Source organism: Nymphalis io, chromosome 9 (assembly GCF_905147045.1).
Source record: "Nymphalis io chromosome 9, ilAglIoxx1.1, whole genome shotgun sequence".
In the NCBI taxonomy this organism is placed as follows: Eukaryota; Metazoa; Arthropoda; class Insecta; order Lepidoptera; family Nymphalidae; genus Nymphalis; species Nymphalis io.
The window spans coordinates 2,022,248-2,035,488 of record NC_065896.1 but is presented as its reverse complement, the minus strand read 5'-3'; the positions used below and the strand labels follow the sequence as shown (position 1 = coordinate 2,035,488).

General features: G+C 40.3%; 1 protein-coding gene across 1 annotated transcript in view; it reads left to right on the top strand.

Annotated features, from left to right (window-relative positions):
- Positions 1–11,703, top strand: part of LOC126770952 (galactokinase-like) — a 31,024-nt gene extending 19,321 nt beyond the window's left edge. Inside the window, exons 7-9 of the mRNA XM_050490580.1 lie at positions 3,167–3,282; positions 3,798–3,956; positions 11,559–11,703. Of these exons, the coding sequence (XP_050346537.1) occupies positions 3,167–3,282; positions 3,798–3,956; positions 11,559–11,675 (392 nt within the window). The 3' untranslated portion in view covers positions 11,676–11,703. The remainder of the gene's footprint in view (positions 1–3,166; positions 3,283–3,797; positions 3,957–11,558) is intronic.
- Positions 11,704–13,241: the final 1,538 nt, after the last annotated feature.

Below are 13,241 nucleotides of genomic sequence, written 5' to 3'. Positions count from 1 at the left end.
CCCACTATTATTCTATATTTAAGCGAGTAACATGACAGTTTAACACAATTTAAACATAAATCGACATTAATTGTATTCTTCTCTATTAACACTCCTACACGGTTTAATTAAACAGGCTTTCAATATAATAGTTATTATGTGCATATTTGGATTGTATGCCTTTGACTTAAGGCTTTTAGTAATTTTACTTTGCCTTCTTTTACAAGGCAATTATTTTTAAATTCGAGCAAGCTTTTCATTTACCTTAAATTTTATTTGTACTTTCATTTTAAAGAATCACAAACGCTAACTGGCATTCTTTGTTATGACTTATGTAGGTTTATTTATATTTAAGATAAGGGATGAGCTTTTTCGAGGCAGTTACTATTTTTTTAAATAATGATTTGTTCACGATCACATTGTTTTACGGTTATCTTTCTTTTCGGGCTTGTTCGGGCAGACCACCCGCCCAAAGGTCAGACGATTTTAGGAAGATGGCGGGTGCTCAATGGATGCGACTAGCACAGGACCGGGAGAACTGGCGCGCCTGTGAGGAGGCCTATGTCCAGCAGTGGATTAATGTGGGCTGAATAAGATGATGATGATATCAGTCTTTTGTATTCGTTTTTTTGTGTCAATGAGCTGAAAACAAAAACCTGTATTTTTAACGAAACATACTTATATTATAAAATTAGTTTTTATAAAAAACCCTTCTAATTTAATTTATGATGAATATTTATATTAATATAGTTTATAATTTTAGGAAATTAGGACTAACAATGTAATGTAAATCTTTGTGACCATATTTACATATTGAAATGATGTATAATAAATGTTTGAAAAATTAATAAAATTCTAAAACAAATTACATACTTTCTGGTAGCCCTGTGTGATGTGTTTATACAAACAAAGGATCGAATGTTCCGTGATCAACAAATTGATCTCTTCTTAAGATTGGATATAACAAAGTTTAACTCAAGTATACCTGATTTTAATTATGCCATTCTTCTGTACGTGTGTATGCGACTGAACAACTGCTTAGTGGCTGGACCAATTGATAAAATAAAATGTGGGTAATTGAGTGGTTCCCTGGATGGCTTAGATCGGATATTACGTACTGTCCCTGGAAACCGCCCACACAAACTCTTTTAACGTAGACTTTTACCTGACCAATAAAGTAATTATTCATTTTAAATATACCTATGTGTAGATTCAGCTTTATGAATTACACGTGGCAGGGAATTCCATAGTTTTAAGGCTTTCACGTTAATGGGATAATTCGACACGACAGAATTCATACAAAGTTTATTAAAATAATGGGGAAGAAAAGTCTCCCTTAAAGAAAAAAGATAATAATTTTGCTTTGCTTAATCTAATTATTACTATAGATGTCGAGATTAGTAAATTTATAAACTAATAAGTTCATTGCTGTTTTTGTTTTAATACGGAATTAATGCACTAATAGTGTTTTTAGTGGATTCTTAGTTAAACAATTATTTCTATGTGTAATCATTGATTAACACATTCGAAAGAAGAAGACGCAGTCTTGTCAACTTAAAACCCCCAAAACAACATTTATCGGTTAAGTTGTGGGTTTGTAAGATTTGGCATTTTTTTACAAATTTATCTAATATCATGCATTATAATGCTATAATTATATTGGATAAATGTTCAGAATATGTAAAAAGGATAACAAATACACATCAGGGTAAAACAATCTTATAAATATATTCACTACTACGACATCGCACTAATGTAAATTACTTACAGCGAAAGTGAAAAGTACGATTAGCAAGAAAACATTAAGCAAGTATATTATTTAATTACTTTTCTTTATCTATTACTTTATATTATATAATATGTTTATATTCTCAGTGAAATAAAATTAGTTATACAGAGACAGAGTTCAAGATTTGTGAACATACCGACTTTTAAATGTCGGTTTTTGCGAACAAATATAGGCCTTTAAACAGGGCCCTTAAAACGTATAATAATGTTTATAAAAAGGCGGATTTAGATTTGTTTGGTGAAGGCATGGGAGCATACAAATTTAAAATAAAAGAATACTATGACAGATTGCATATTTAAATTTAAATACTTATAATATATATAATAATTTAAGTACTGCCACGAATGGTTCATTAATTAACTGTTTTTTTTGCGGTTTTGTATATATATATATATATATTTGTATACGTGTTGTTTTCCTTACACTATATCTTTAAAAATGGTACGTTAGAGTGAACGAAGCTGAAAATGTAAAATTGCAGTATGAGTTAGCCTATAATTGCGATGTATAGTGTTAATAAGTGTCATTATTTGGAATTGTTATTTTCTGGGATAGACATGTAAAAATATTGTACATTGTGTTGGCTTCCTATTAAATAAAATAAAAAAAATACATATTTTAAATATCTACCAATGCCAGCAATCCCTAGAAGCTGTTTAGTAAAAGATACAATACAATGTATTCTGATTTGCGATGCGAAATAAAATATTATTATTATATAAAATCCCGCTGAGATATTCAAAAGTAGGTTGCACTCGTGTAAAGAATGCAAATTACTGGCTAAAATATTGCACGAGTTCTGGCAGGGAGTATTCACGTGGACTTTAGGTGACAATGTTATAGTTATAATGTCTCGTATCCTCTGGGAGTCTCTTCATTTCTGTTGTACAGAGGTCGAGATTATAATTATGAATATATTATTTATTTTACAAAGTAGGATTGCAAAATAATGGAAAAAGGCACTTCCAGTCCAAATTAAGTTTATTTTTTTTATATAGAATAGGAAGGCGGACGAGCATATGGGCCACCTGATGGTAAGTGGTTACTAATGCCCATAGACATTGGCATTGTAAGAAATATTAACTATCGCTTATATAGCCAATGCACCACCAACCTTGGGAACTAAGATGTTATGTCCCTTGTGCCAGTAATTACACTGGTTCACTTACCCTTCAAACCGGAACACAACAACACCAAGTACTGCTGTTTTGCGGTAGAATAACTGATGAGTAGGTGGTACCTACCCAGACGAGCTTGCACAAAACCCTACTACCAGTGAATGATATAGCTACAGTTTTTTATAAGATTTCAGACGGGATTGCAGAAAGCTCTAGCCGGTAAAAAGTAAATTTCAACAAGGAGTTTTAATATATATCAATGTTTTTTTGTTTATTTCAGAACTGAGGTGGTTAAACTGTGACGAACTTGTATGTAAAAGAGCAAAGCATGTTGTCGAAGAGATCGCTCGTACTGAAGAGGTGGCTAAACTTTTGCCACAAAGGGCATTTAGTGAGGTAGCTATGTATATCTCAATATTTTTGTTTTGTAATCTTTAATTTATACGTAGGCAGAAGAAATGGTGATGTATTAGAATATTATTATTTTCAAAGAGATATAAAAACGATTGGACTTTCGACTTTTACAATACATTTACAAATAACAATCGTTTGTTTCATAATTACTTAAATAATTTTGGTTTTGCTTGTTAATAAATTTAAATCTTAAGCTTAGTTTTATATGGTAGATAATATAAAAGGAGCAAATAATAGTTTAATTGTATATAGTAGAGTAACAATTGAGTTTGTTGCCGGTTCTCCTTGTTGCCAATTTTAAATTTGTAAGAGCTTAATTTGTAAGAATTTATTGTTTGGGCGCCTCTATTTTTTGTATGGGCGAATATTTTATCCCATAATAAAACTGAGATTTCGATAGTTATGGTTTAGTAAATAACTGTAATTTTACATGTCTAGTATCATGCGAGCTCATATTCTGAAACGTTATTGACTAATAAGAAAAGATTTTTTTATAGGTTGGTCATCGATTCTACCAATCACACGAATCGCTCAGCAAATTGATGGAAGTGTCATGTCCAGAATTAGACCAATTGGTTAGCATCATGAAGTCATCACCAGGAGTTTATGGCGCTAGGATGACTGGTGGTGGGTTTGGAGGCTGCGCTATTGCGTTGGTAAGTGACATTTAAATCTACATGACTGTGTTAATAATTAGCCATAGATAGTTGCAGAACAGCGCAAGAACTTTAACATTAATTAAGTAATCTTATTTATCATATATCATCAACTACAATAGTAGTTTTTTTTTTATAGGAAGGCGGACGAGCATATAGGCCATCTGATGGTAAGTGGTCACCAAACGCCCTTAGACATTGGCATTGTAAGAAACGTCAACCATTGCATACAAAGCCAATGCGCCACCAACCTTGGGAACTAAGATTTTATGTCCCTTGTGCCTGTTATTACACTGGCTCACTCACCCTTCAAACCGGATCACAACAATATCAAGTATTGCTGTTTTGCGGTAGAATATCTGATGAGTGGGTGGTACCTACCCAGACGAGCTTGCACAAAGCCCTACCACCAGTAAACTTACTGGTGGTAGGTGGTTAGTTTACTGTTAAGAAGCTTAAAGTTTTTTTGTAATGTATTTTACATAAGGGATATTTTGTCATTATTTGGTAATACGACTACATATAGCGATGTCAAAGGACACCTTTAAATCTTCGGCAATTCAATCATTTATACACTCACTTCCTATGTGAAACTTGAAGTCGCGTTGCATCGAATGTTCTAGTAATGCAGCATATTTGAAATAGTTTACGACAAAGGATTCCTTATATTATGTGTACTGGATACAAAGTGGTTATAGACAACGGAAGGCGAGTTGGGTGACGCTTTAAATTAAGACGATCAAACGACTATGGCTGACAATGTCTAGACTCCTAAAATGTCTAGTATGCTTGTACATATTTTTTTATTCAAATTATTATACAAATATAAATATTTATTTACAATTATATAATAATAAGCTTATATATATACGCGCCGCAATTTCGTGACATTAGATTCTCCGTTAGTGTTAACAATAGAATTGGTGGTTGTATAAGCTCGCTTGCGTAAGTGTTGGCCTATTTCGGACAATCCCATTAGTCGAGTGCACAATTTTCATAAAAATCTCTTAGAATTTAATGTATTTATAACCATTGATGTATACAGAAATTGTTACAAACGTTTGCTTGACATATATGTTGTTTAGGGGGACGGTTCGGCCGTCATCGAGTGAGGTTGTGTGCATTCTTATCTACGCTTTACGAATGTTTCACAACTACCTACTTTGGCTTTGTTTATTGGTTTCTTATTTTCTGACACGTCATATTATTGAATTTTGGCTTGAATATGGACTTTTGTTTTGTTTAGGAATTAGTTTCGTTGTTTGGCATAGGTCTTTATAGACCTATTTTTGTTTTTGTTTTAGGTATAAGTCTTTTATAGACAAATTGTTGTTTTGAGTTTTTTTTTGTTTTTGTATTGACGATGGACACGGAGTTGTCCTCAGATGCTTTTGCTGGTCGGAAGCGCCCACGCGTGGGTTTCGACTCTGGCTCTGATACAGAGACAGAGGGACGAGTTACGGCGAAGTGTAATAGTATCCGTCGTGGGAAACCTACTTTGAAGGGACGCGGAACTGGCCTAGCTCGGGCTAAAGTTGAGCTTAAGGCGAAAGCCGCCGAAGCCAGGGAGGAGGCGTTTGAGCGCTCCTTAAGAAGTCGGGCTTTCCGTAAAAATGCGCCCGAAGTCGTGCTGGACTCTGAAGAATCCTCTTCCTCGGATGTCCGTAGAGAGGATTTCATAAAATTGGGTGCTGAAGAGCTGCGTGCGGAGGCTGGCCGCAACGCAGCGCTCATTTTGGAGGTGGCCCAAAAGTCGGGCAATTTGAAGAGTGGCTTCATTAAGAAGCTAAAAGATTCGGCGGCTTCGCTTCAGAGTATCGTCGATGCTCTGGCGTCAAGGACTGAAGCGGAGGAGACCCGCAGGCTCCGTGCGGATAATGGTCGCCTCCGCAAGGAAATTGACGACCTAAAGACCGAGCTTAAGGCGCATCGGGCAGAACGGGTCGGGCACTAGCCCCTTGCAAGATTTGAAGGCTTTGGGAGAATTCAGGACCTCAATTGTCTCGTCAGTAGGCGTAAATCATTACACAAACGCCAAGTTGGCGGGAATTGAGGAGCGCCTCCTTCCTGCGAAGATACACCGTCCCCCGCTAGCCGCGGACATAAGGCGGGATGCGATGCAGGAAACTGCACCTACGTATGCGCAGGCCACCTGCCCGGTCCCACAGAAAAATTCTGCAGAAGTACCCAAGCGCGTCCATCCGTCCGCTTCATCCAAGCCAGCTGCCTCAGTAGCACAGGCAAAATCGATAGCTGGCCCATCGAATATCCCAACCGCGCCAGAGTTTCAACCACGGGAGGCCCAAGAGACGTCTTGGTCTACCGTGGTCAAGAGTGGAAAGAAGGGGAAGAAAACTTCCCCGCCAGCTGAAATCTCCGCTCCAGTTATCTCAGAGGTGACAAAGACACAAGCGGCCAAGCCAAAGCTGGCCGCCCCTCGAACCGCTGCAGTTATTGTCACGCTGCAACCGGAGGCGGAGGAGAAGGGCGTAACATCCGCACAGGTCCTGGAGCGAGCCGAACAGGGCATAAAGCTCCAGGACCTCGGGATCTGTAGCGGACTTAAGGTCCGTCGCTCGGCAACAGGGGCCAGAGTGTTGGAGTTACCAAAAGCACAGTCGGAGCAGGCGGAGAAGCTTGCGGAGAAGCTTCGTACTGTGCTTGACGGGGTGGCCAACGTTGTCCGGCCCATAAAAAGAGTTGACTTGAAGGTGACGGGACTCGACGACTCACTCACCGCAGAGAAGCTGTCGCACGTGCAGGGGACTGCACGCCTGAGGCAGTCAAGTGTGGAGCGTTGCAGCGTGGACCCGGATATATGGGTATGGTCCGCGTTACCTGTCCCATTACGGTGGCGAAGAAGATGTCCGACGCCGGTCGTCTTCTGGTAGGGTGGACTCAGCCAAAGTGTACGTCCTGGAACAGCGCCCTCTGCGCTGTTACAAATGCATGGGCGTTGGACACACAAAGATGCTCTGTCCATCCAAGGTGGAACGAGGTGGGCTTTGCTTCCGGTGTGATGTCGAGGGCCACAAGTCTTCGACCTGCAGTGGAAAGCTGCACTATGCAGTATGTGCAGACGCTGGAAGACCCTCTGGGCACGTGATGGGCTCGGGAGAGTGTAACCCTCCCTTCACAAAAGGAAAGATGGTATTAGGCACTCACACCATCACCAACGTCGGACGGTGCCAGGCCGAAGAGGAAGCAGCCATGTCAACATGAGCGACAAACTCAGCTTCTTCCAGACGAACGTCAACCACTGCGCCGGGGCTCAGGACCTGCTACTGCAGTCCATGGCGGAGTGGCAAATCGACCTGGCTGTGGCCTGCGAGCCCTATTTCGTCCCTCCCTTATCTCACTGGGTAGGGGACTTGGACGGCACCGTGGCAGTCCTCACTCGGAGCGGTACGGGTTCTTCCCTCTCACTCTTTGAGAGGGGCTCGGGCTACGTAGTGGCGGGATGGGGAGAGTACGTAGTAGTAGGAACGTACTTCTCTTCCAACCGCGGCCTGGCGGAGTTCGAGAGCTACCTCGGTTCTGTCAGAGCTGCGGTGTCCAGGCAGTCGCCGAAACCGATAGTGGTTCTCGGTGACTTCAACGCGAAATCACGTGCCTGGGAAAATCGCGCCACAAACCCGCGAGGGCTGTCCAGGTGTGGGCCCTACTCTCCAGCCTGTCCCTACTTAACAAGGGGCAGGTGCACACCTGCGTGAGGCAGCAGGGAGGGTCTGTGTTGGACTTATCGTTCGCTACGCCTGTCACGGCGCGCAGAGTGAGAAATTGGAGCGTGGAGAAGGAGATGGAGACTCTGTCGGATCATAGATACATCCGATTTGAGATCTCCACCTCTTGTAGGCCAGCGGAACCTCTGAGGGTGCCAACCACGCTCCCCAGGTGGTCTCTTGGCCAGCTGGATCGTGAGCTGGTCAGGGAAGCTGCTATCGTGCAGCGGTGGGGTTCCGTGGAAAGGAGGGAGGGTGCCAGTGTCGACGAGCTGGCGGACAGCATGCGCAGTGCTCTAAAGGAGGTGTGCGATGCGGCCATGCCGAGGACCCGGCGCAGGCTACCGCGCCGCCAGGTATACTGGTGGTCGCCCGAAATAGCGGAGCTTCGGGCGACATGTAACCGGGCGCGGAGGGCATATGTCCGCTGTCGCAGGCACAACGGCCTCGACGCGGATTTGGAGAGACGGTTGTGGGCCACTTATCGCCAGCTGAAAAAGGAGCTGCAGCAGGTGATAAGTCAAGCTAAGGAGAGAGCAAGGGAGGAGCTTCTGGTGGGCCTGAACAGTGTAGGTGGGAGGCTTTGGGAACTGTTTGATGAATGTCTTTCCAGTGGGCAGTTTCCGAAGCTGTGGAAGGAGGGAAAGTTGGTTCTGTTGCCGAAGGAGGGGCGTCCACTCGATTATCCTTCGGCATATAGGCCAATTGTGCTGCTGAATGAGACGGGCAAGCTCTTCGAGAAGATCCTCGCTGCCCGTCTTATTCAGCACCTCAACGAGGTGGGGCTGGGTCTTTCCGAGGCTCAGTACGGGTTCAGGGAGGGACGATCAACCATTGACGCCCTGGACGCCCTAAAGACCTGGACAACCGAGGCGGTGGCCCGAGGAGACGTAGTCCTGGCGGTATCGCTGGACGTAGCGAACGCCTTTAACAGTCTTCCCTTCGAGACTCTAAGGGAGTCACTCCGATACCACGGGGTGCCTTCCTACCTCAGAAGGCTGTTGGAGGCATACCTCCGGAACCGAGTGGTCCTCTGGGAGGGGGGCGATGGGCGACTTGTCCGGCGTCGGTTGCGGCGTAGGTTGTGGCGTTCCACAGGGGTCGGTACTCGGCCCAATCCTGTGGAACGTCGAATTCGATTGGCACCTTAGGGCCCCCATCCTTCCCGGAGTGAGGGTGTTGTGCTACGCGGATGACACCCTCATCACGGCGACGGGGCGGACCTGTCAGGAGGCGGCTCGCCTGGCTGAGGTCAGAGTATCGCTCACGATGGACCGGATTGGGATGCTGGGCTTGAGGGTCTCTGTCACAAAAACAGAGGCCCTCCTATTCCACGGTCCACGGCGGGGTCCCCTTCGAGGGGCGTCTATCACCGTCCGGGGACGGTGATTAAGGTGCAAGCCCAGATGAGGTATCTGGGCCTGATCCTGGACGGAAGATATGGAGCTTCAGGCAGCATTTTGTCCAACTCGGCCCGTAGCTCATAAGCGCTGCTGCTGTCCTGGGTCGCCTCCTACCCAACGTAGGAGGGCCGGAAATACCATGTCGGCGTTTATATGCTGGCGTGGTACGCTCCATGGCGTTGTACAGTGCACCCATTTGGGTGGATGCTCTCACCGCTCGTAACAGAGCTTTTCTGCGGAGGCCGCAAAGAGTCATAGCGGTGAGAACAATACGTGGGTACCGTACGGTGTCATGGACAGCAGCGACACTTCCCGCGAGCGATCCACCCTGGGAACTCCAGGAAGAGGTGCTTGCGGAAGTGCATCGGTTTCGGGTGGAAACGAGGTCAAGCGGCGTCCATCCAGGGTCAGCGGAGGTTTAGCGAGTCAGGACCCTAGCCCAGCGAGCCTTGATTCGCAGGTGGGAGACTCCCACCCTAAGTGTTGCCGGGGTTAGGGGGTCCTTGTACCCTGAGAACCCACTAGGATTTGGAGGCCTGCAGAGGCGGGCCAACCGTCAGGGCGTCACGGTAGTATGCGCAAGCGATCCCGTGACGCCCCTCGAAAAGGCGGTGTGGGTACCGCTGGTTTTTTAGTAGGTATTCCGGCGCATACTCGACGCCGGCGAGTCCCACATACCCCCCCCCCCCTTCAAGTGGGGGAAATGCGTAAATGCGTTTTTCCAGCGAAATAAAAAAAGATGTTGTTTAGGGGGTTGTTTGGTTAAAAACCAATTTTTATCTTTCTGTCTGTATTAAATTAATTTTTAAAAAAACAGCGTATTATAAATTACCCAGTAATAATTAGGCTAGCGACTGGTATTACGATATTATAGTTTTATTGTTTTAGTATAATGTATATTAGAAACATCGTATTTTAAAAATTACATAGCTTTTGTATTCTGTATAATTTATTATAAGTATTTCCAGAAATCATTTTGAATAACAATGACAAATAACAATAACGAATGTAAAATAGATCTTATGGTTGTATAACAATTACTTTATAAGCAAATATTTAATTACTATGACTGCGTTTTGAAATAAAATCATATTAAAATGTAGGTTTCTACGAACGAATGTTGCCAATTAAATAATAACTATTTTTTCCTATTTTTTTGAAACCGAAAATACGACACAAAGGCATTGGGGACGTTATTTTATGTGGGATTCGAATAATCCAACTTAACTTTATATTACTTGATGCGTTCCATTGAAAATTGAAATCTCCGTTTTACTTTTTCCAGTGAATAGATCGATAAATTCAATGCAATTTTTTCGTTCTGTCCACTCTTGTATGTTTTATTTGGATTTTTAATCTGTAGAAAATTATTTGATTATCATTTTGTTATTAATAAAATATACAGTAGATAATAAAATTGTCTATAATCTGTATATATAATCTAATGTGTCTTCTGTATACAGCAAAACGCGTTGGAGCAGCGAGTTGAAATAAGCTTCAGACCTTCTTAAGGGGAGAGTAGGTCTCTGCCCAGCTTGTAATATGTGAAGGCTGTTAATATACAGAAACATAACGATTACAATATATTACTTACCTTCCGAAAAACAATATAACAACAACAATATGTCAACAATGTCCGTTTCAGGTTAAGCAAAGTTTTTGCCTACCTTGCGTAATTCGACTATAAAACAATAAATTTCAGTTAATTTGGTTCAATATAGAATTACGTCGTTTGTAAATAAAATAACCTTTGCGAAGAAATATTGATATGTGAATATTGGAATAACATTGTAGTAATAGTCTGTAATTGCGCAAATGCTGGTAGAATGTTTTGCTTATTTCGTCATGTCATTCTAGTACGATACGATTCAGTACGATAGTGGTGGATATGCTTGATAAATTTGACCCGAAATATCAGGAGATTTCCTCACCGTGTTTTCTTTCCACTTCATGAGCACGTGAAAACCAATAATAATAATTAATATAAACAAATTAACTGTTGACATATTAATATATAAATTAACGTCGCTGGCTTACTTGTATAGTAAAGTTCGTGGAAGTAAGAGAAATTGACGATCGCTGTATTCGATTCCATGTTGCTTAAAAATTGGCTTAATTTTTGTTGATTTCAAAGGTATTAATCTAGTTGAGAACATAAAGTACATAAGTATATATATATTTTAAAGAAACCATTGTTCACGCCGAATATAAACGATCATCTAAAATGTGATTTTAGAAATATACGCAATTAGCTAGCTAATATAAACAGTAAACTTCTTAACAGTTTATCTATGTTGTTATTTTGTCAGAAAACGGACGAACCAATTATGAAAGATACGAATAGAATGTAACTGGAAAGCCTAATAACTCAAATTCGTGACGTCAGTGTGCAATTTCCAATGGAAAATCGAGATTCCAGTGAAAAGTTTAATTTAGAAATTATATCAATCCTTTGAATCCTTATTTTTTATTTTCAGGTAAAGAAGGAGTATGTTGAAGATGTTAAGAGGAAGGTGCAGTCAGAATACAGCGGCAAGCCGGTATTCTTCGTGAGCCAACCAAGCGATGGTGCCAGGATAATAAAGCTAAATTAGATTAATAAATAATTTATACTTTTATTAATCATGAATTTATTTATAAATATGAATTTTCTCATCCTACATCCCGACCACATGTTAGATATAAATATTGCACAAAATGAAATTAAGAACTTGTGTCTAATATTAATGATAACAAGGAAAAAAACGCGCAAGTTACGTTCGCAATGAATAAACTCGCCTTTAAAGTTAATATCGGAAACCGTATTAAAAATATGAAGTAATAAATACAATAATTTAATATACTTTTCGTTTCGACTTCCCTTAGGTAACATTAAGCTTTTAGCGCGATATTTAGCTATCTACTTACTATCTCTGAAGTTCTGGGCGTCGAAACTGGCGTGGGAGTACGAGATGGCGCCTAGAGTAGATAACTAGACCCACGATGAGCTCGAGACTATAATATACTACTTATAAGCAAGCAATACAATTCAACTCAAATCTTACTTTACCGTTTCTTAATATCGCCAAGGCTCTAAATATCTAAATATATATCATACAACCCTTATTTGATAATTAATGCAATGAAAAATAGAGTTCAGCTTAACCTCTTTCATTTTTTAATTGATGGGATTTTTAAGTGAAGTAAATACACAAAATTATTTTGCATATATTAAAAAAAAAGTATAAATAATAATAATAAAGTTCTTCTGACCATATTGCGGCCGCGGTGTCTAATAATAAATAATAAAATAAATAAGCGGTGTCTATTCTCAAATATTAACCATTTGTACACTAGACTGTTCAAGATATATTTTAGTGTACAATTATTGTGAACGTACACACGAGCAAGTGCACCCGGACATAATCCAATGGAACAACAATTCGCGACATCTGGAAAGAGTTCAGCGATCTTTTTAACAACTAAACGTAGTATTTTTCGAGGCCCAAATATTGCTAACATTCAAATAAAAAGTTTCTTATAATCCATTTAGTGGCTAGATGCGGGATTTTAAAAAGGATTTTGTTATTTGCAGCCTTTTAAAATATACTATAGTCATGATGATGTCAATAAGTAACAATTCAGTGTTTCACAAACTTTAAATATTATTTAACGTTGAACTCAAATTTGATCTTGAAATTTTAGCTTTATCGACTTTGTCGTCTACAGTAATAAGAAAAACTTATGATATCGTACATCGTGTTTATTTGGTAAACTATATTATGATTAAATTAAAAACAAGACCAAATTAAATCTAATATTCTAAACAATTCACTTAGTTTACCAACTTTATGAAAACTGTCTGTAAAAACTCGGCTAAGTAAATGAAGTATGTTAATATAAATATAATTTTCGGTGAAAAGTAAAAAGTTGCTGAAAAGTTATAACAGATTAAAAAAATGATAGTAAAAAACATATTAAGGTTTTGATTTGTAAATGCTTATAGAATTTAAATCTTTGAAAGAAATCAGTAAAATTAATATTCGCTATTTGATTTAATTTTTTATTTATTTCATTGGTGACTTTGATTTTCAATAAAATGTTCGAACCTAATTAAATCTACTGTAGCGTGAATTGGAATGAAAAATATTTAATCGTTGCCGTCGATAGCAAGGTATGCA